General features: G+C 44.5%; 2 protein-coding genes and 1 pseudogene across 4 annotated transcripts in view; all 3 read right to left on the bottom strand.

Annotated features, from left to right (window-relative positions):
- LOC149352890 (exosome RNA helicase MTR4-like) overlaps positions 1–24,367 on the bottom strand; it is a 228,465-nt gene that overhangs the window by 133,040 nt on the left and 71,058 nt on the right. The gene's annotated exons all lie outside the window — the stretch shown is intronic.
- LOC149352894 (uncharacterized) lies at positions 1,280–13,536 on the bottom strand. The gene is made up of 2 exons (XM_089582100.1): positions 13,433–13,536; positions 1,280–4,482 (listed from the first exon to the last, which is right to left on the bottom strand). The coding sequence occupies exon 2, from the start codon at positions 3,550–3,552 to the stop codon at positions 2,200–2,202; it is 1,353 nt and encodes a 450-aa protein (XP_089438226.1). The 5' UTR covers positions 3,553–4,482; positions 13,433–13,536; the 3' UTR covers positions 1,280–2,199.
- On the bottom strand, positions 11,216–16,266 carry LOC149352893 (uncharacterized; annotated as a pseudogene). Its single transcript, XR_016290878.1, has 3 exons — positions 16,164–16,266; positions 13,662–13,913; positions 11,216–13,564 (listed from the first exon to the last, which is right to left on the bottom strand). The product of XR_016290878.1 is annotated as an uncharacterized LOC149352893 (transcript).

Raw genomic sequence — 24,367 nt, 5'->3', positions numbered from 1 at the left:
TTGATCAATTCGCTCTTGCGCTGCCATGTGCTAACTTCGACATAATGGCTAGCGCACAAGGGAGACGCACACAGAAGGAATCCAGACAGGACAAACGCAAGTGTCCTTCCTGTCTAGTGACTAGCATCACAGGATTCCTTCCGTGTGCGACTCCCTGAGCACTAGCCATTATGTCAAATTATAGCAACCAACTAGCCTAATTAAGAGCCTTGGCTTATGCTAATCTTCTCGGTTAGCTCAATTGGTAGAGCGACAGCTCCGGTGAAGCGATGGTCCTGGGTTCGAACCCCGGACCAGGACGAATTTTTCTTTAACTACGAAGTTTCTGAGAAAGCTATATTGCCTTCCTTTGTAGCTGTATGACTGCGCTTGGGTGGATGGAAATGAGTAACTCCTCCCTTATTACAAATCTGCTCCACCTTGGGGTTTCCCTGCACATTTGACCAACAGTTACTTTTCCTAATGCAGATAGCATCTCTGCAAGGACAAGTTATTAAGATGCAATGAACATCAAAAAGTTTATTAAAAATTAGAACCAGCCTACTAGTTATGATGATTCACCCATTTTCTGATGTCCACCAATACTGATAATACTATGCTACAAAAGCCATATTTTTCCCTCAAAAATCCTGTTTTTGAAAATTTTTGAAAATGTTCTCTGAAACACCCGGTACATGCAGCTAACATAAGTCTGTTGCAAAGAGGCACTTTTCACTACACCCTAGAGTGTGCCCTAGAGGTAGCACAGGCAGCGGGAGGGCTGGGCTTTGGCCACATGTACTTCGCCCGACCAAACTTCACTGAAAGCCTGCTTGATCCCAAAACTGCACACAAGCTAAAAGAACCTGCATTGTGGAAATGTGTGGTTAGATTGAATGCCCTGCAGATATCTGATTCACTTCCACAACACACACACTTGCATTGCAGCTCCATTGAAATTGCCTATGCTAGTGTTCACTTCCTTTTCGTTCCTTGTGAAAGCAAACAGCCAGCATCTCATTCTCTGAGCAATGTGTCGATTTGCCTCCATCGAAATAAAGTTTGTGACAAAGAATTTTCCATCTTGTTCAAACGTGATGAGGTGCCGAGCTCTAGATCACATAACTTCCTCTCTGCACCCACAAAAGCAATAACAACCTCGATACAAGACCAACATAAACCCTCAAGTGCGTGCTCTGCATGTCCCCTTCTTTGGAAACATTCTGTGTTCAAGGTGCTCGCAAACAGTGCTGTGCACGTGAGGATTCGCATGTTGGAGCTCACTCATCAAAACAGAAAATATCTGAAAATTCTTTATTCAACAGCATGTGCACATGCTCAAATGAGCTACAGCAATGTCGTGAGCAGCTTCCGGCAGACGAGCAAGGCCTGCATTGATTTTAAAAAACCAACACGAGCAATAAAGGTGCTCTGAGGGTGGGGGTATGTTTCCTTTGAATGAATAGTTTCAAATGCAGACAACATAGCCACAAATTAGGCCCACGGAAGTAAAATACGCATGGACTATTTGGTTTTGCCATACTCGACCTCGTCAATCTGTGGTGGCCAATGAAATTGCTATCATCTGTTAAGATACCCAAAGTAATTTTCACTACTGTTTTTGGACACTGTGTGAGTAGTAATATGATAAAACCGGTACATATTTATTGTTCAGAGAATATATCACTGAAGTAAGTCCGAGGTAAGCTGACAATGTTTTCTCATCTGCAGCTACAGTGGTGATGTGCCCGACCATCTGTTACAGCTGTGCATAGTCCAAACAGCAGCCCACACATTTTTCAAAGATCACTCTGCATGCATATTACTCAGCCAAAGGCACAGCGGAGCTGAAACACAATTGGCTGAAAGCCACTCCACATGCTTTTTACCATACCAACCATGTTGGCTGACTCCTCCTACTCTCTGCGGTGACATAAAAAAAATGTGGGAGCCGGGGTAAGAGTGTTCGCAGCATGTACACTGGAACTGCAAAAATTCCTGTTTAGTGCACCTTCAAGGCATCGCATGCAAGAATCATAGTCCTAAACTGTCAGCTGGATGTGTCTGTACTGAAATGTTTTTATATTAGTAGCCTCAGCCCAGTGCCATGGTAACAAGAGGCATGGCAGGCTGGCCATCACTGGCATTGCGCACAGCTGCACTCATAGAGCTAGTAACCAATTTTAAATATGGCCATCCTACCCCCGGAGGACGCCGTCTTCAGTTTTCCCGGCGAGGGGACGTGCGTCTGAACTGACCAGATGTTGAGGGCCGACTGGGCGCAGCAAAGCGCCTCGGGGATGGCGATCGCGATTGGCGCTGCTGCGAGGCCGGGGGCAGCACGTGAGCGGCGAGGTACTCGTCGATGTCCTGCGGTCTTTCGCCATAGCGAGGTCGAGGCGCGTCGGGCGGGAATCCTCTCAAACCCATACGCCGGTACGGGCAATGCCGCAGAATATGGCCAGGCTCCCCGCAGTGGTAGCAGAGCAGGCGGTCGTTGGGCGTGCGCCACACGTGCGCTTTGCTGATATGAGGGCGCAGGTTCTGCTGCTGCTCGATGGGGCGCACGTAACGGTGGGATGTTCGAGGTCCGGCAACTGGGCGAAACTCTTGCGGCATGGGAGCAGGTCGGCGCAGGGCATCGCTGTAGGACATGACGTGTGGCTCCGGTAGTGGTGCTGGTGGTGGCTGCACCACGCGCTGGATTTCGTCACGGATGACGTCCCCTGTAGCAGGTATGCTTGCCAACGGAGCATCCATGCGGAGGTGTCGCAGTTCTTCGCGGACAATGCTCCGTACACTCTCTCGCAGCGCCTCATCCCCGGGGCCTGGCAAGGGCGCGAAGTATTGAGTGGCCGCTACATTTGCCTGACGGCCGTATTGGGCGCTCCGTTCCAGCAACGAACGCTCCATGGAGGTAGCTTCCTTGGTGAAGGCGGCGACGGTTAGCGGAGGGTCGCGCATGAGGCCAGCAAACAGCTGCTCCTTCACCCCACGCATAAGGTGCCGCACCTTTGTAGCTTCTGGCATGGTAGGGTCAGCCCGATTGAAGAGGCGTGTCATGTCCTCTATAAACATGGCCACGCTCTCGTTGGACTGCTGTGACCTGGAGCGAAGGGCAATTTCAGCGTTCTCCTTCCGCTGGCTCGAGCTGAATGTGGCGAGCAACTCACGGCGAAAAGCTGCCCAGTTGGAGAAGGACGCCTCGTGGTTCTCAAACCACGTTTTCGCCGAGTCGAGCAGTGCGAAATATACATTCAGCAGCTTCCGCTCGTCGTCCCACTGGTTAAATGCGGCCACACGGTCAAAATTGGCCAACCAGTCTTCTACATCCTCAAACCGGTCGCTGTGGAAGGATGGTGGCGACCGAGGTGCGAGGAGGACGCACGGCGGGGCACTGCCGGAGGACTGACCTGTCTGGCTGCCAGTGGTGGACGTCATCGCTCTGACAGGCCTTGTTAGTGGCTCGAACTCGGGTTGCAGGCCTCTTAAGCGACAGCTCGTTTTGTGGACGGGTGTGGCGCCCGCGGGTTGGGGAGAAGCATCACGGCTGTCGTCGGGGTCAGCGTACATGGGATAGTACCCCGCACCTCCACCAAATGTCACCGACAAACGCAGCAGAAAAGCGGGAAGCACAGCGTTTCCTAGGACGAAGCCCGCCGAACCGCCGAGCTCATGCAGAACGAAGACGACGCGTGGCCACGCGCCTGGAGGCAAGGTTCGGCCACCAGGTGGCGCCAGCAGAGTGCCAGCAGTGTGGCAATATTTTCAAAACAAACATCTTCAACGTTCTGACATAACTGGACCTTCAGCCATACTGCTGTGGTATGGCACACAGGGTTTCATGCCCCAAAGTTACACACTGGCAACAAGGAACGCCCTAGTGGAGGGCTGAGGATTAATTTAGACTGAATGTACGTGTTCCTTGACGTGCACTGACATCTCGCAGCACATGGGAGTTTTTACACCTTTATCGAACTGTGGCAGGATTTGACTGCACCACCTTGCAGTCAGCAGCTAGAGCCGTTACGGCGGGCCCTTTAAATGTATTTTAGTTAGCATCACTGACCGGTGCTGACCAGCAACCTTCTCAGAGTATGCATAAGGAATCTAGAGATAGGAACAAGAGAAAAAAATCACAAACATGCAGAAGTTCACATTGTAGATCATGGCATGTCTGCAAAACTGACATGAAAGGAAGGAGCATGCTGGATGGGGAAAGAAAAAAAAACACTGCTCCCCAAGCAGTGCACATGCCATCACAAGAGTTCAGGAACACGCACAATTTTAAAAAGTAAATATGTGCTGCTGCACACAGTTTAACCACTCGCAGTACTTCAGGATGGGACACTAGCATAAACATGAGCAAAGAATTCTAGTGCTACAATGCAGGCAGTCGCAGGTTTCCTCAAGAGCAACGGTGCAATATCCAAGCATTGTGATAAAACTGTGGGCAGGCAAAATGTAAGTGGACCAGAAGCGTGATGATGTTCACACTGAAACCTGTAAACACAGAATATAATACGTGAGAATGCATACCAAAACAAACTCTGCCAAGGATACATGCCTCAGAATGCATATGCCCCATTTGAGGTTTTGGCATGGCAACATTTCAAGATGTGGTTTGCTTCAGGCAACCACAGAAACTGCACTAAGAAAGGCAAACCACAGATGTATACAAAAAAAAATTTGCAGGGACAGCCGATTACCACGTGTGTTAGCAATTCAATTGCATTAGAAGCCACTGGTGTCTTTACCACAAGTGACCTCGCTTCCCTCCAGCCAATTGGCGAATCTTATGACTGACACATTTTTTTTCCCCAATCAGGCTTTTTCCCCAATCAGGCTCCTGCATTAAAAAATAAAACATCCGAAACAACGAATAAAGAAATGCCGCATACACTCGACTAAGGTCTGCACTTTTATTTTGCAATTTTGGTAGGGTGTGGCCCTTACACGAAAGCGACACTTGTTGTTCAATCTACCAACCATATTACGGGAAAACTACTTTACTGTACTATACAGCCTGACGCTATATCTGCTGTCCAGTTGCAGGCACCTTTATGCTTCGTCGGTACTGCTGCCACTGGTTCTTGGGCCCGAATCCTTGTTACCCTTGTAAATGAAGCCATTCCTGTTGTATTCAATGCATTTCAAATTCCTGTAATTTTAAAACATAATGTCTGGAGACACCACACACCAAGAATTGAAAATCCACAGGCAGACAACTTAGTTGTCCACTCAGCATCATTTCATGGTCGGCTGTTTCCATTGGCTCTGAGCACAAGCATCTGAATCCTGCTTTAAATGGCACACAGCTGCAGAGCAGTGCACGCTTAAAAATGATAATAATCATAGCAGCAGACAGCTGTCATTACTAGTAGCTCCCTGGGTAGCGTGCCACACAAGAAAGGCTACACATGCGTGAAGTGCAGTTGCTTTTTGCAAATTTTTGTTCCCCCGTAATTAAACGCTCCCAAGCCAGGCATAATGGCCCATACACGAGTGCAGGGCCCTTAGTCAAGTGTATATGGTACATGCATAGAACAAGCAAGGGGCATGTTATAACATTGTCATATTCTTGTGAAACTTAAAGTACAGGAGGCACCTTACCTCAAAACTATTTGCACACACACTCATGCACACAAAAAAAGAACAAGGATGCAACAAATGCACGCCTGAAATTTCAATGAGCGTGATGTTCAGTGCACATTGAAATCACTGTAAACAGCCCATGGCAGCAGTAACCCAGTCTAGTACGCTGTTTAAAGGAATGCGAAGGTATACTTCTACACTTCACCATTTTAATATTTTGTTTACTGACACTTAGCATACTAAACACACTTCTTGCAGGCAAGGCACTATTAGTTTGATTTATTATTTCATTTTGCCAGCTGTAACAAATGTACACACATAATGTTATATTTTTGTCACTATGAATTCATTTCTGTGTTACACCTGCTCACATACTCCAGTTCTTAGAAAAACTAAAGATGACAGCTGCAGCAGAAAAGCACGACATGGAAGAAAAGCTGCTGTATATTCTACTTGGGGGATGCAATGGTCATCGAAACCTTTTTGGCAACCCTATATATATGACCTGGATTGCAGTACAACCTCAATCTGTCTGCCTGTCTGAAAAATGACTAATGTGACAGAAGAAATGAAAAATGCACCCGGCCAGATATTTCTTACTCAGAATGTTTCATTCCTTTTGTGTCAATCGTCAGCTAGCTACTGGACTGCACATTTGCATGCTATAGCTACATAATGAATACTTCATGGCCTTTTTTCTGTGCATATTGAAGGGCACAGACCAGGAAATAGTTTCTTTTCACCATATTTCAGCACTGAACAGATTCCTGTTCAGAACAGTCAAGGGTACAGTGGATGTAGTAGTTCAAAGGTGTGAAGCATGAGCGTGCGTGCATCCTGTACCTATTTGTACTGTTTCCAGTGTACTGTTTCCATAATTCGTTTCGTTTGTTGCCGCTTATTCCACTTTGCTCAAGCAAACACATGATTAGCAATCAGTAAAACGAGTACAAATTGCTTAACAAGCATGCTACTGTTTGACAGGTGCGTGGGGTCATGGGAATAGTCGGCAATGCAAGACAGCGGTTAGACCAGTTCAAAAATCATGAGAGGTTGAGTGAGAAGTAAGAATGAAAAATGCCACGTGGCTGATGTGGGGCATTGTCATATGCTTTCAAAGCCAGCATGAGAGATTTCACACCATCTTGCAAGCATGGGGAAAAAGGCACAAAGGACAATTAACACAATACGCGCCGCAAAAGAGGACAATAACCTTTCAAGCAAAGCTAATTATGCTGAACAGCATAACAGCATTATATTGAAGCAAGCGATACGCACTGCATAAATAATTTCACGTGTTCGCTGATTCCGGTGTCTGGCCATGATCGAGCACTTATTCAAAAATGGCACACAACCCAACTCCTTACAGTGCAAAACCAGATTACTGCCAGTAAAAGTTTTCAAGTTGTTTTTGTGCTCACGAAGCCTCTCATTCAAGCAATGATCAGATTGACCAACATACCACTTGCCACAAGAAAGTGGGATGTCATAAACAATGCGTTCAGTCCATTTCACGAATTTTTTCCTGTGATTAATGGTGCACTGCAGCTTTTGCCAATGTTTACCGGTGGGCAAAGCTTTTTTGTATAGCGCACCTAGTTTTTCAGGGGCTGAAAAACATTCGCTTTGTCCCAGTTTTCTTAAGATTTTGGGTCTGGCAATGAATGTAGGGAATGACGGCAATTCTGCCTTTTTTTGAAGGCACAGACGGTAGTTGATCTTCCTGGCCCTTCTTCTTCAGTATGCCTTCAGCGACAGAAACACAGATATCAGCTGGGTAGCCTCATTCACTGAACCTTGAGAGTTGTTCGTGACAGCTTTGGCTGATGAGGTGGGGGCATGACTTTTTCAGGAAATTTTTCAAACATAAATTAATAATGCCATGTTTTACGAGTTTAGAATGTGCAGCAGTGTAGCGGAGTGCAGGCTGAAGATAGGTTATTTCAGTAACGACTGAAATAACCTACCTTCCGCCTGCACACCCCTACACTTCTTAACACTCTAAACTTGTAAAATGAGGCATTATTAATTTGTGTTTGAAAAGTGAACTGGAAAAGTCATGCCCCCACCTCACCAGCCAAAACTGTCACGGAAAACTCTCAAGGTTCAGTGAAGCAGGTTACCCAGCTGATATCTGTTTTTGTCATTAAAGGCATACTGAAGAAGAAGCGCCAGGAAGGTCATCTACCGTCTGTGCCTTCAGAGAGAAAGAAAGGCAGAATTGCCATCATTCCCTGCATTCATTGCCAGACCCAAAATCTTAACAAAACTGGGACAAAGCGAATGTTTTTCAGCCCCTGAAAAACTAGGTGCGCTATCCAAAAAAACTTTGCCCGCCGATAAACGCCCCTCAAAAGCTGCAGTGCACCATTAATCACAGGAAAAAATTCGTGAAATGGACTGAACGCATTGTTTATGACATCCCACTTTCTTGTGGCAAGTGGTATGTTGGTCAATCTGATCATTGCTTGAATGAGAGGCTTCGTGAGCACAAAAACAACTTGAAAACTTTTACTGGCAGTAATCTGGTTTTGCATTGTAAGGAGTGTGGTTGTGTGCCATTTTTGGATAAGTGCTTGATCGTGGCCAGACACTGGGATCAGTTAACACGTGAAATTCTCTCTCTCCCGTGTCCCGTTTTGCACTACTTCTCATACCATGGAACACTGTATAATGTGTTCCATTTATGATTCTTATACCTGCTGCTGTAAGTTTGGTTGGTTGGTTGGTTTGGTTTACGGAGTTTAACGTCCCAAAGCGACTAAGGCTATGAGAGAAGCCGTAGTGGAGGGCTCCGGAAATTTCGACCACCTGGGGTTCTTTAACGTGCACTGACATCGCACAGTACACGGGCCTCTAGAATTTCTCCTCCAAAGAAATTCAACCGCCGCGGCCAGGATCGAACCCACGTCTTTCGGGTCAGCAGCCGAGCACCATAACCACTGGGCCACCGCGGCGGCCTATGTGCTGCTATAAGTAGACTGAAAGAATAAAATAATGGAAATTTTGCTTTACTTTTGAAACTTGGATGAAATCAGTCCAAATGCCTTCGCTTTATAACCCACTGTTATTTCTGAAAGGCTTACATATTTGACTTCTCTTTGTTGAGTCATTATAAAGACACTGCTATTTTCCTTCAGTATTCCAGTTATTACTGTCTAAAAAAACTCAAACAATGTAAAGTTTCCAGTGTTCATAATCTGCTGGCATGCATACCTGTGCTCATGCAGGAATTCATTCAGACAGGCCCACATAGGCAGTTTTCAATCTGGCCCGGGAGGGGGAGGCAATTACTGCCTTCTCTCTTTTTCATTCCTTCCTTGAAATTAACTAGAGCCCTTGCTCTTTTGGCAAACTGTAGCAGGTCTAACAAAACCATAAGGTCATGTCAAGCAAACAACAGAATTTGTGAAATAAATTTTTTGCTAACTGCCTGCACCTATACAAGAAAGCATGTAGTGAAGGGAAAACACTGTCAGCTGTGAAGAGTGCTTACCAAAACTTTATAAGTTGAGCAGGCCAGGAGGTTCTCTGAAAACCACTGTTGAACAGCCACCGCCTGAAAAGAAATGTACAGGGTGAATTCATCGACAACACCAGCTGTGCACACTGCAATGGCTTACGAAAAAATTCAAGGAGGCCTGCCTGCCATGGGGTTACTTCCTTACATTGTCAAACAGCCAGCACACATACAGGGCAGTACCACCGAGTAGGTTTCCTCAGTGTCGTAGCTATCAGTGATAGTGAAAAAAACGCTTGACAGGACCAACAAGTCTATGCAGTAATGCGTCCGGATTTTCATGGTTCCCTCAACTTCATTATTTTTTCTCTAAGTTCACAACCAACTGCAGATCTAAGGCAAAACACAACACTTCCATAATCTTTAGCAACAAGGCATATACAAGTGCAAACAGCAAATTAAATAGCTCAGGGTAGCCCTGCTCAAATAAACAGAAATCAGGCAATTATAGGAACAAAACAAGCCATCGAGAATATATCATGCACGCAGTCACTGAATTTCATGAAACCAGTACAATTTCCGCTACATGATTACGTATAAATTGCGGGGATTAATGTCAAGAAGCGATATATGGACAATGAGGGTCACCATAGTCGAGGGCTCCGGATTAATTTGGTCAACTAAGGGTTCTCTAACGTGCGCTTACTTAAGACAGCACACAGGCATTTTTGTATTTTGACTTTAACGACGTGCAGAAGCCGTGGCCGGCGTCAGATAGCTTGCGAATGGCAAACGAACGCAAAGCCACACAGCCACCACGACGGGTTTCATGATCACTTCATGATAATGGGCACTGCCCATTCTATTCTGCCATTATAATCATAACCAATGCCTTCTTGACATGAGTGTCACTGGTAGTCATCAAAATAAGTTGAATATGAACATTTGCAAGGACAGAACAGAGTTGTTTGCAAAAATAAAATTCCTACTGGGATGCAATCGAGCACACTTAAATGTGTAGAAAAAATTTGCACCTTTCCTACCCGTGTTTAAACAAAGCGTGGTCGCCTTGAAGCTATGTCACAAATGATGACACTTGATTTTTCTATGATTCCAGTTTATGGATGACTTTAGAAAGAAAGCAGCTCATACATAGTTTTCATGTGACGTCACACTAGCCGCTTCTGCCGGATGTCCACCATTAGCAGGTACTGTAGCTAGACTGGCTGGGCCAAAGCTTTCTTGGCTCGCTGCCAAGCCCGTTCGTTCGCTGCTGCTTTATTGCAACACGATGGCAAATGCCAACCGGCAAGAGTTTTGCCGCTCGTATTTTGACGAGCTTGTGGGGCCTACGCGGGCTCGGTACGAGTCCAAGGTGGAAATGTACAGAGGCGTGGACCCGGGATATTGGAGTGGAATCAGGGATATTTACTTTTCATCATCAAAGAAAAAGAAGTAGCGTATGGACAGCATTCACCTGAAAGCAGGTAGCGGGTACACACCTGAAGTCCTTCCACAAGTGCTACCGTCTGTGCCACCTCCAACAGAAGAACTGACGGCATTTCATAGCAAACTTGCAGATGCTGGTGCCACATCGACATTCTTCATGTTGCATTCAAAGTACAATACCATGTTTCAGCCGCCATGTAAGAAAGAACCGCTTCTCTTTCGCGATTTGTTGTGCCCAGAAGCACAGTCGGAAGGCCTGCCTGAACTGATTTGCCGTGCTGAGAAAACCGTTGCTGAGCTTTTTATCAGCAAAGATATGGTGAAGAGAATTGAGGAATGTACGTGGGAGCAGTCAAAGTGTGAAAAATGGTACGCATATCGTGCAGGAAGAATCACTGCTTCACTCGTGAAAAGTGTGTGCTCGACAAATGTGAACGAACCATCCATAAGCCTGCTAAAGAAGATATGCTACCCCGAGACACACTTTCTCTACTCCAGCCACAGCGTGGGGATTACAGCACGAGGCCGCTGCAATCACACGCTATGCTGAAGAAATGAGTAAAAACCATACCGACTTCTCCCATCAAAAGACGAGTGTCTATTTAAGTAGAAAATATCCATACATAGCAGCAAGTCCCGACAGTTCTGTTTCTTGCGCATGCTGCGGAATGGGCATCGTGGAAGTAAAGTGTCCTTATTCACACTCTGACAGTACAGTACCAGAAGCTGTGAAAGACTGCAACTTCTGCTTAGAAGACAATGATGGCTGCCTGCGTTTGAAGCGACAGCACTCTTACTTTTTTCAAGTGCAGACTCAGATGGCAGTGTGTGATGTTCCATACTGTGATTTTGTTGTATGGACACCATTGTCAGTGTACATTGAAAGAGTGGAGAGAGACTATACATCCTTTCAGAATCTTGTGCCAACAGCATTAGCTTTTTTTACTGGAGTAATTCTGCCAGAACTCTTCTCACAGCACTTTTCGAAAAGGGTCATAAAGAAGCCAACAAGTGACATCAAGAAGTTTTGTTACTGCCAAGGTCCGGAGACAGGGAAGATGCTTGCATGTGATGGCCCGCAGTGCAAGTATGGGTGGTTCCATTACCTTTGCCTGGGTATAAAGCGGGCCCCAAAGGGAAAGAAATGGTTCTGCCAAGACTGTGCAGCAAGCAAGAGTAATGACTCGCAGTGAGCTCTTTGTCTTGTTCTTACAAGAGGAACAGCACATCACTGCAGGCTCATATGCCAGTCGGCAAGTTTTCTGCTGACAGGCCTACCAGTGAGATGTCGCCCAAACCTCTATCATATGGAAAACAGCCCATCATGTTTTGTTCCCTGCTGCAGCACTGTATGTCTGCTATAGTGTCTTTATTTTCAATAAATACTTCAGCGTAGCATATACTTTGAGCATGACCTCATGTAACACGGCCAAGAAATGGCTGAACGAACCAAGCGAAATTTTAGCTGTTCAAAATGGCTACACATCCACAAAGATCATTGATGAGACTACAAAGCAAGGTATGCAACACTCACAAAACACACATGGCCCATGATAGACAAGAAATGTAAAGATGTGAACATACTGCTGCGCTCATTATGAGCTGCAATGCACCAGAGGTGGAAACAGCTCAGTCTGCAAAGCAAAGCAAACTCAGTGGTGCTGGAAATGAGCATTTAGTGGTTGTAGAAAAGAGTAGCTGAAATATGTGAGCAAGTTGGATGCTTTGTATGAAGGCTCACTTAATTTCTACAAAGGAGAAATCTTAGCTGGTACACTGTGAGTGCATTTGTCATACTGAGCACACAGAAAAACAATAACATTTGTCTGCAGCTTAAGGATTCATGTAGGAACACTTCACAAGAACTGATGTTTTTCACATGCGCATACAAGCACACACAAATGCTGCACGAGATGCTGCGTGACAGTCGAGAAATACAGCACTTTACTTGGGTAAGGCTGGTGACTGGAGCACTTCGATGCAAAGATGAACACTTGTGACTCTCACAAAATACATAAATGCAAGACACAGAACATTTATGCAGGGCTGGCGGTCCACAGCGTCAAGAACCTGCTTGCCGGTTTGCAGGTACTATGGACGGGCAGATGTTTGTGAGTGCACAGCACACCAACACCACTTTGTCTAGTGGAGAGTACCTGTCTCCAGGCTTGCATGCGACATAGTCAATTGGCTGTACAGCCTTCAAGATAGTGTACTTATTCCGTACCAGGCCGATCACCCGTTCCACATGAATTCGAACATTGGCGAGCCGTCTGGTCCTCTCCACTTCCAAAGCAGGCCTTTAGTGAAGGCAGGAATGTGCAGTTTAGCACAGTACAGACCTAAGGTGTCGGCAATATCAAATCCCCTATCTGCGAGGACAACATCGCCTTGTGTCAAGTTATCCAAAATGTTGCATTTTTCAGTTCTGTGTTTATCACTAGTCCTGCCGCCCCAGCCTTCTGAAATAAAGGATATGACTCCTTGTGGGCAAATTCCAATTAAATATTTTGAGGTATTCCTGCCCTTGTAATTGGACCATGTCTCAGTCCTTGCCTCAAGAGAGGATGGCCTTTCGATTTTGATTTCAAAGCAGTCTATTATGACTGCCACCTTTTGACCCAAAGGATTCGAAGAATGCTTGTGGCATTGTCTTTTGAATCTCCTGCCTCAAAGGCCATCTAACTTGCGATTTCAAACGCCAGAAAGCTGCGTGCAGCCATTTATCGAAAATTCTGCTCACGGTTGAATCAGAAACAGAGAAACAGTATGCAAGGTCTTGCACTGGCAAATTCAACTTGAGCTTCATGAGGAACAAAATAAATTCCTCAAACTTCCCTAGGCCATTTTGTGCAGTGTGCTTTACATGACATTCAAAAAGCTCAAAAACAGCAGGCAGCACAGAAAAGCTAGTCAGTCCCGTATAAAACAAAACCTTAGCATCATCACCATGAAATGATGACTGGGTCATCTCTAGCTTGTTTTTTTCTGCCCTTGCTTCGCGCAGCTCTGCAGCAAGTCTCTTGTCATCTTCAACAGTACAGATGTCTTGCACAGTCAGATCGGTCTGTACTGCTACCTCTGTAACATATCAGAAGTAAAACCATTATTAGTTCCGCAGGTTACATGAATTGTAATATCTAGCTCCTCGGAAAGTAGTATTTTGTATCAAACGCACCTGCTCTCGACTCCGGGCGCACGCTGACGCTTTTGTTCGGCGAGTCATCTGCAGGCGCCGCCTCTATGGTAGATTTGTCCTCTGATGACTGACAAGCTGCTGCATTGGCGATAGCTCTCTTGTTCTGCCGCGTCACTGACTGCTCAAAACGGGCGGACATGCCAGCAGGTGGTATTTGCCCGCTCCCGTAACCCAGGTGCTGCGTAGGCGCCCAGTCAGGGTTTGCGTCGTCCATTACATTTGAAGGTCTCCCTGGAAAAATCAAAGCGTGACCGTACGCGCGCCGTTACACACATTGACTCATTTCACTACGAACAGCGTCGTCACAATAAACAAGTAGGCACGACGGCGAGGCCCGTGTCGAAGTTCATTATCAGTTGCCGCTGCCATGGTAAACGTCTCGGAGAGCGACCGTAGATCAACCCATAAAGTTTACTTGTTCTTAGCTGCGATAAAGTGCTGACCGCATACGCGGACGTTGTCCAGGTTTTACAAGTCCTTCCGGTTGATCCGTGCCAGCCAAAGGTTTCAGCGCTTCTCGGAGAGTAGCTTCGTGCACTTGCACTGCCGTTCAATCACCCTCGGTAAACAGTGCAGCCCAGTGCCCAGTTCGGTGTTAGTTTTTTGCGCAGAAGACTTGCTCCTGCTTGCACAGCCGAATATGGCACACATTGGCATGGTGACGCCGTGCGGAAACAGAAATACGGACGGATAGCGCGCGTTTATGCCTAAACAACGCCTTGTAATTCTGCACTCCGTTCCCGCTAGTCCGCTCAGTACCTGAACATGGCAGCGCGTATCCCAGAAGCCCTCACTCGTGACGTCCATGAAAACTATGTATAGAGGATGATGCAAGAGCAACATAGCGGTACCTGCTGAACGAGAACTCAAACGCTTGGAAACGCTGTTTTCGTACATCGAACATTACACTTTGGTATGAAAACATTGGCTGAGACAGCTTTGTGATTTGCAAACCAAAGGAGGGACGCACAGCCGACAGTTGAATGAGGCACATTGGCAACTTAGCCTCAGTAAGGTTGATGCTTTCAACACACAAGAATTGGAAGGTGACTTACTTTTGCTGAAAACGAGGTGCACCTTAAAGCACAGTACTGGTATACTAAAAGACATTGCGGGAAAACTGCAAAGAGCAGCGTGAACAGCCTTCAAGTGCGAGACAAAGAAGGCTGAAAAACTTTGAGCGTCCACAGAACACATTATAACTACATTAGCTTTTTTTTCACGCGTAAAAAAGATGTAGCCCTAAAGTAGCCACATAGCCAAAACGAAATTTCTGACGCCAACTAGGACAAAAAGTAGCCCAATTTGGCTATTAATAGCCCAATCTGGCAACCCTGGCGTCCACTTCGCACGTGTAGCAAGCAACCGCTAGCGACCGCAACGCCAAATGGCCAGATGAAGTAGTACATTCCAAAAATGCAAAAGAAACAAAGCAACAACATAAAAAAAATCAAAAATTGCATCTCATACTTCTATGTGACGCTAAGCATTTACAACTTGCAAAAAGGTTTATTTTTGCTTGAAACAGTAAAATTCACATAGACAGACTGTAGACTGTATCGCCACCAAGCGGAGCGACACCAAGCAGCAAGCTGAGGCGTTCAGGACGCGAAGGCGCGCGCCCCTCTCGAGACCAGCCGTGGCGAAGGGGAGAATGCGCGCGAGCCGCGAGCGGACTGCACCAACATGGCGAAGACAGCATGGAAGAAAGCGGCGATGGCGCGACGGCGACATTCTTTGCTCGTGGCCAGCCGAGGCCGAACGAAAAGGCGTTCGCAACAGGAAACAAATTTCTTGATTCGCGTAACTTTAGTGCAGCTTTACAAGTGATGGGCTAGTTGTACTCAATGTGTACCATGATAAACGTGATTTCGGACTGCATATGACAAAATGCGCTGTCAGAGTTTGAGCAGAAAGCGCGGACTTTGCACCGGTGCGCCTGAGCTTAAAAAAGTGCAAATATCGTGTAGGGCACTGAAATCTAACACTTTATGTGCCACACTTGCATGTTTCATTCATTGTTTGGAATAAAACGTGAAGGTTAAAAGCGCTTGCCATGATCTATATCATGTTTAATCAATGGTGGCAGCTTTCTGCCAATCACCTGAACGTATAGGCCCGTCTTCGTAACATAGCCTTGAGTTAGACGTTTCAGAAACCGCGGACGTCTTAAAGGAGTTTCCAAAAGACATCTTGCCGTCGACGTATAAGAGACGTTTCATTCTAGCGCAAGACATGTGAAGCCATTTCGAGCTGTTTCAGGACGTGTCTAAGACGTTCTGTGTTTTGTGGGGCTAAAAGCCATGACGAACTAGGCGGAACTGTTTCTGGGAGCTTTACGAAAGCAGACACGACATGCGCGAGATAAGAGATATGTCAGAGATAGGAATAGTGCAGAGAGTTCGGTGCCCTCCAGTATATGGTCGATCGTGCACGCTGAACGAGAAGTGTCAGGGAGAGCCGGGGTTTAGGGAAACTTACAATGCTTAGCGCAGGCGGCAGGTTCCCAGACAACACGCGTACATCCTAAGGACGTCCTTGGGAAGTCCGCGGCAGGACTTTACGCACATCCCGCGGATGTCCCGAAAAAATCCTGAAAACATCCGAAGTGAAGCGTCGAAAGAAGTCCTTCGGACGTCTGACGAGTACATTTTTAAGACCTTCGCAGGCCTGCAATACGACGTTACTATTTTTATTTTTTCCTTCGCCAGGACCCAATATAGCCTCGTGTCCTTTTCAAAAGTGTCGCTACTGGTCACGCATGACTGACCAAAATACCAGAAGCGCAAGCAGTGCCTCGTAGCCACAACGGAACCAGCTTCCGCTTCTGGCATTTCGGCCAATTGCATACGGCCGAGAGCAATGCTATAGTAAAAACGACACAAAGTTAGAACACAGGCCTGGATTATGCTGCACAGTGATTTAAAACACAAAGCTTTGGCTAAAATAGTTTTATTCAAATATATGGGGCATGCTGATGATCAGGCCGAATGCTGATTCACAGCTGAATTTTATTTTTTAATAACAGCACACGAAAGAGAACAACTCACATAAAGGAAACACTAACACAGCTTTAACAGCTCCTCTCAGGCATTTCTCATTATTGAGAGCAAGATCATGGATGGTGTGCACATAGACCTTCCTTTGTTTAGCTTTGTTTAGCTTGTCTGGTTAGTATGAGCCAAAATTATCACGTTTTCAAACTTGAAGCAGTAGAATTCCAATACAATAAGTAGCCAAGCCAACCCGAGATGCAGAGTTGCAAAATACAGAGATGCAAAATAACTATATGGCTAAAACAGCAGGTATATACATATAAGTCATGTAAGGTCTAAACAGGCTTCGGGATGATTATCTTGGTCAGAACAAAAAATATTAATTGCACTGCAAAGGGCATGACATTAAAATAAACAGTAGCGGCATAATGTAAGGCATAAATATTATACGACTGTCTTATAAATAATGAATGCAACAAAACACAAATATGCCACTCAGTGCCTCATTGGTCATATGGTGCTCGGCTGCTGACCCAAAAGACGCAGGTTCGATCCCAGCCATGGCAGTCCCATTTCGAAGGAGGCGAAAAGTTAAGAGGCCAGTGTACTGTGCGATGTCAGTGCACGCTAGAGAACCCCAGGTAGTCGAAATAATCTGGAGCCCTCCACTATGGCATCCCTTATAGCCTGGGTCGCTTTGGGATGTAAAACGCCCAAAAAACAAACTAAAAACACAAGCGCAACTATTTTTTTACTGAAACAACAATACAAGCATACGCAGCAAAGGTGAAAAAATCTCGATCACACATAGCATAGCTAAAATGAGGCAAATTATGTGACTGCAATAAGGCATGGGAACTATTGTCTTATTTAGAATAATCAATGTTCTTAAAACACAAATGACCCTTTCTTGCTATAACAGCAATACAACCCAACTACACAGATTAGAGATTAAAATAATAACATAAGCACTATCTGTCAGGATCAAATTTCAGCAAGCGGGCAACTAGAGATAAAAGCAGGTATATAGCTGTACATAAGTAGTAGGTGGCCTTCAAGGCAATTAGCATGGTCAGAAGACAAACATTTCACTCAAGCTGCATGTGGAATGACTAAAATAAGACAGGTTGTCCGACTGCTACAAGGTACAGGAACTATGCTTGTCTCACTCAAAACAATAAAGATTATTAAATCACAAATGAGCCTTTTTTTGCTATAACAGCAATACATGCACACAGATCAGAGGTTAAAATATTGACACAAGCACTACCATTCAGAATCACATTTCAGCAAGCACAGGACTAGAAATAAAAAGCATGTATAAGTGTGCATAAGGAGTAGATGGGCTTTAAGGCAACTAGCACGGCCAGAAGAAAAAAATCTAAAACACGCTGCATATAGTACGATATTAACATTAACAAGTTATAAGACAGCTAAAAGCCACAGAAACTATGGTTGTCTCTTACATAGACAATAAAAGTCATTAAAATCCACATATCCTTTTTTTTTGCAGGAACAGAAATACAAACGCACTATGGGGGTGAAAAATAACTCTAGTAATAGCAGTCAGGAACAAATTTACATAAGCATAGTGGGACTAGAGACCAAAACAGCAAGTATAGCTCGATACAAGCAAATTTCAGATGGGCAACAAAATGCCCAGCTTGGTCAGAGAAAAAAAAATTGATCATGCACAAAGCATCGCATTTCTAGACACTGAAGTATACTACAACTGCTAGGTATCAATAAAGTGACATGTTTTCAAGATATTGCTTGGCTTCTCATTCTAGGCAGTCTTCTTTTCGGTTCTGTTATAGTGTCATCGAAAAGAAGAGTCATGTATACATGCAAAGCAGAAATCCTGCCACCTGGGCCAATGCTGAAATAGGCTGCCTTGATAGGAAGGAAGACAAAAAAGACCCAATACATATAGACACTTCTTTCAGTTCACCTTTTTTTTCAATCACTGACCGCATTTGAAAAAAAAAAAAACTTGCAGCACAATATACAAATTGCAGCACCCTCACATGGTGTTGGCACCAAATGGTACTTGCGGCAAGGGATTAATCCTTGCACAAGTAAATGTACATACTTCCAGGAGTAAAACCAACACAGACAGCCAAGTAAAGAGAGGTGCGTGAGGACTTAGCAGGCTAAGAATACCCAAGTCAACTTAAAGATACATTTCATGATTCTACCTAACTACACAGGCTGATCTGCAGAAGTTTTCACAGTATCTATTGAAATAATCTACTGAATTCTGTGCTCTCTCAAAATCAATCACCTCTCAGCACAGTGTCACACGAAAAATATCAAGTTTCGAATGAAAAATCCTCAACCCAAGATGTTAATATCAACAAAAAAAATGTAGCACACTAGCAACACACTCACCATTCAGTTTTGCCCAGGAGCACAGCTTTGTTCGCCAGTTTTCTTGCGCATTACCCGTTCAGTTGCATGCCGAAACCATGACATGGCTACCTTTTCGATTTCTTTCAGCGTAGTTTGCTGTGCCAGAGTTGAGGTCTGCTGGTCGGTTAGGCAACCTATATACAAATGAGAGTATATATGTTATGCATTTTTTATAAAAAAATATCTCACCTTTAAACATTTTTGTAGCCAAACTTTACTGCATTTCCTTAATTTTGAACCAGCAGGTAAAGGGAATCGGCTTGAGTAACAAAGGATGGCATATTTCAACACATCTTATTACCAATTCCATTGCTGGACCATGCCTTCTGTGCAGGCAGTATGAAAACAATCCCAAATGCACACTATGAAAGCTGTAATTCTAGATTGTTCTAACCTGTGGTAACATTCATGGCACTGCAGCAATGAGCCAATGAACCAGATGACAACAAAAATCCATGTGGCTAGTTGTGAAGTGCGTGAATGTGCAGACTGAAAATAAACAATGAAAATTTGGCATTTTTCTTTTGAAGCAATATCTCTGGTCTTGACGCAATCCTACCAAGGCCTACAAATTCAATTATAAACACTTAATGTAGATATTGATTCTGTGATCTGATTTATATTCGAAGTCTTAAAGGGATACAGACACAGTGTTTTGGGGTGTTCATTTTTCTGCTTTTATGAGATGTAAAAGCCTATTAATCATGGAAATGAGCTTAAATATCTAGTCCACAGCGTGAACAGTTAAACTGTTTTATATGAGTACTTTTGGTCTCTGTCAGGTCAGTGCCAGTGCTGGAGTCCATTATGGCATCATGTGATGGCACGGTTAGGACTTACCCCATGTTTTGCTAGTGACTCTGCCAACCAGTCCATAGATAGATGATCAATGTCAGCATTGGCTAACAGCTGCTCTGTCAATGATTTTTGGCATGTGGAATCAGTGAAATCAGAGAATTTGGAATAGTAAAACCCTTTGTGCCCAGGACACAGATCGGATCCCTTATTTGAGTTTAAAATTTTATATCTGTGCTCCTTTAAGATTTGAAATAGCTTCCTCCAAATAATACTTACTACACATGATTTTGCATATATTCAGCTCACAGAGCCTGTTCTTCCCTTGGTGCCATACCAGCTGTAGCTAGGAGCCAGTTCAGATGTTAGAATACTTCGCAGAATGCGAGATGTCTTTTCTCTTGCAGCGTCTCCATCTTGCACAGTCATGTGATTTCTCTAGATCTAAACAGAATTAGGTTCGAAATCAGACCAAGAAAATAAAATCAGGATTTCTCAAGTTAACAGTGGGGAACTCTATTGCTATAGTCAGTTTTTACCATACTGAAGGCAGCTGGCATGCTGTTGTGAAATATCTCTAGGTGGTACAATTAAACATGCATATGCCCTCCATTATAAGTCCTCCATATGACACAGGGGCAGATTTGGCCCTTTCCAACAAGAAATGCATATGTAAAAACATGCATGACCTCATTTTTTGGATGCAAAACGCCCAAACAACACATATAGTTCAAATGAAATTGCAATAGTTCTCTTCAATACTATATATATCTAGGTTACAAACCAATAAAAGAAAATCTGTGCGCATGCAGCAGTTATAAACAGAATACAAAATTAAAACAGCCCCGCCCCGGTTCAGTGGTTACTGCGCTCGGCTGCTGTCCCGAAAGATGCGGATTCGATCCACGCCGCGGCGGCCGAATTTCGTTGGAGGCGAAATTCTAGAGGCCCGTGTACTGTGCGATGTCAGTGCCCGTTAAAGAACCCCAGGTGGTCGAAATTTCCGAAGCCCTTCATTACGGCGTCCCTCAGAGCATGAGTTGCTTTGGGACGTTCAACCCGAACAAACCAATAAACCAAATGAAAATTAAAACAGGAACTTTCGAATGTTGAAGGCACGGAACATGCGACGAGCTAGGATCTAGTTGCTCTTGCGGCTTTGTAGCAGCAACACACGGATCAGATTAAGAAGGGGCGTATTGCAACACCATTGCCAGCAGCCGACGCTATTAGCTCAATATCACGACGTGCCTCTCGGTGTGCACACCTGTAAGCAGTACTCCTCGGCACCGTAGTCATTATGCTGTCACCAGATCAATATACTGGCCCCCAGTAAGCTTCTGCTCATGTTGAGCCAGCATCAGTCACTTAACTTTAATACCGCCGCTAAAATTACTTCAAAAGCTAGAAATCACGCTACACGGCTCACACACCAGGCAAGGACTACCGACTGCCACTTACTTTCACTTGCCGCATGTGCCATCCGTGTTTCCCGCCGCTGGAACCTTGCTGAATACGTAAAAAAAATACACTCGTTACGCAACCAACATGCAGTAGGAACGTCAATAATTACCTGAAATTTGGTTCCAAAAAACGGAAAACTGGCTAATACACGCCTCAAACCACCAAGCAACCAAGCTAAGCAAATATAACCTGCATTGTTTCAGTAGTGCGATGACGATGGTGGTGCCATTGAGCTAATGAGCAAAGAGCCTTTTTATGCAACATGCACCTAAGACAAAAATAAAACTGTGATCCTAAATAAAATAAAAAATAACTGCAAAGAAGGATGCGTGTTATTAATTTTTATGATCACTGCTCTAAGAGCACGAACAGGTGGCCAGTTGTTTTTGTTGTGGTGTCACTGTCGTCGTCAGTGGCTGTTATGGTCGGAAGGCGGGAATATAATTGGCGTCAAGGTGGTTATGTTGTGAGCTTGGAGGAGAAGATTGTGTAAGCACACCCTCGATAGCTATAACAAAGCGGGAATTAGACTATTTGAGCCAGGTTCAGTCAGAGTAATTAGGTCACCCTTCCCTAATTTCGAAGTTTTAAAGTTTAGGGTTTCTGTATTCAGCTAATGGCCCTTTTGGAACTTCTTATTTTCATCCTGCTTTTAACGGTTTTTTTGGCTCTTTCAAAAAATAAGCACTGCCCAGACAACCACTGATATCCATATGATGTCCACAAATAATCACAATGTCCGATATCATTTGAGGATATCCTTGCAACATCCAGACGACTTTCGGCGGTCAAACGTCAGTAAAAGGATATTGGCAAGATATCGTCATGAAGACATTTTTTTTTCCGCGGCGCCAGATTTTACTTGCAGCTTTATTCAAGATTCTGCTGTATTTTGTTCTAAATTTGACAAAAGTGACAAAATTTGACAAAAAGACAAAATTTAACACATGACAAAAGCGGGCCATACGAGAACATATGTTCCCGTAGGTCTAAGTTTGAATGAACCTCTGCCGGGTTGAGAATTGATAGAAATGTTAAGAGAATAAAATTATTTATAGAAACTCCAAGTCCGGGGCAACTCAAAGTGCAAGAAAGTTTTATCTGCACCCGGACGTCGAACTGTCTCGCGATTATCCTACATCACGGAGATTGCAGATTTAGGCGCCAGCTATGGGCGGAAAGTAAATACTTTTCGCTCGTTATTTCCTTGTTATTTCCGCACCGTTGAAATGTGTTGGTTGTTTTAGCTTTTTCGGAAACAGTCATGTCAGAATTTTTATTACTGCATATATCTTACTCAGTTTGTAGTTTGTACACAGGCAAACTAGCCACCGTAGCGAAGCTCTCCAAAAATACTGTCCCGTAAGTACGCCGCCGTCGTCGCCATCTTTATTTTGCCGCACTCGAAGTTGTTGAGTAGAAAATCACGGTGTAATACACGAAATGGTTAAGCATTTGAGCAAACTTAGCACGGAAATTATTTTTAATTTTTATTCTTTCAGTTATTAAACTCAGAAATTGAATTTAATACGCAATCTAGGGGCATGTGCTGTAAATGCGGCACCACCATGGCTTGTGCAGCGCCTGGCTGGCCTAGCCTGTATGCCTGTAGTTCGTCCATTGCTTTTCGAAATCGGCGGCGGCGCATGTGAGAGGTAAGTGCTTGTTTCCTGATTTTGGTCTTTGTACGCATTTCTTGCCATGCCTAAAATGAAGCACAAATCATAGCAAGTTCGTGCTAGTAGAAGAATAGCTAAAAAATCATTTTCACTGTTTGAAGGTAGCAGGAATGCGACGGAGCAGCGCGAGCCAGCAACGCGAGCCAACAACGCGAGTTCTGTTTGAAAACACGTGTGATCGTGGCGCATCACCCAGTTGCGAATCCGCTTTTGTTGGGCGTTCAGAGAAGCAATCCAGTGCCCCCAGCGCCGATCTAAGCGTTCCATCCAGTTCTGTAGTGATCGACGGCGCGCACGAAACGCAAGGGGCTTGTGTTGTTGTGTTTACGTCTAAGTTAGTGACTGAGCATTGCAACGATTAGAACAGCGAAGAGTGGATACGAAGTATTGAAATGTCTGACATTGCAGCGATTAGAAAAGTAACAATTCTTGCGTATGCAGCGTGTCGTCATTGTGTGTGACTGCATCTGAAGAGCGGCAAATTTTGTATATTCTTCATAGTGTGTGACTTGTGTAATTCCAACAGTCTTCTTTATAAAGTGCTGCTTTTACCTGGTTTATCGTGGGCATGCCAACACTTGTTCAGTCATTGCCTTCGCTGGCTTGGTGAGGTTGATGTCTTTGTTGTTTTGCTTTTGTGTAGTCATATATACTTCTTTCCCTTGCTTCCATACTGCTGTTTGACATGCCTTGGCTCCTGCTTTGCCATGTAGGGATGTTGCTCAGATGGATTCTGTGTAGCGACCAGCTACTTTTTTTTTTGCTTTTAATGCTGCACGAACATGATTCTGTGTAGCGACCAGCTACCTTTTTTCATTTTTTTTTGCTTTTAATGCTTCATGAACATGATTAGAAAACCCTGTGTAGGGACCAGCTACTTTTTTCTATTTTTTTTTTGCTTTCAATGCTGCACGAACATGATTACCAAAGCCCTGTGCAGCGACCAGGTACTTTTTTCCATTTTTTTTCTTTTAATGCTGCACGAACATGATTACCAAAACCCGCCGAGTTTTTCTACGTACCCGGGGTTTTTCACGAAATTCACCCAAGGCAGCTATAACAACCACTGCCTGTCCTTGACTCCTGCAAGTACTTTCCTCATCACTGTTTCATTAAATTAGTGTTTCAGGTCAAAGTCATTTGGCTTGAACAACTTTATTCTCCTCAATGTCTTCATTTTTTTCTCTTTAACGTCTTTCCTATTTGAACTAACATACATAATAAGTGGCCAGCATTAACCAGTGGCCACGTTAACGTTTAACCAACTCATTCATGCACTTTTTGATGCCTTGTTGCCTCCAATGTGTTCTATGTTCTCATCATCCCGGAAGGGTTCTTT

Source organism: Amblyomma mixtum, chromosome 3 (assembly GCF_055824585.1).
Source record: "Amblyomma mixtum isolate Tamu chromosome 3, ASM5582458v1, whole genome shotgun sequence".
NCBI classification, from domain to species: domain Eukaryota; kingdom Metazoa; phylum Arthropoda; class Arachnida; order Ixodida; family Ixodidae; genus Amblyomma; species Amblyomma mixtum.
The sequence above is the reverse complement of the archived record's forward strand: the minus strand, read 5'-3'. Positions and strand labels throughout refer to the sequence as shown.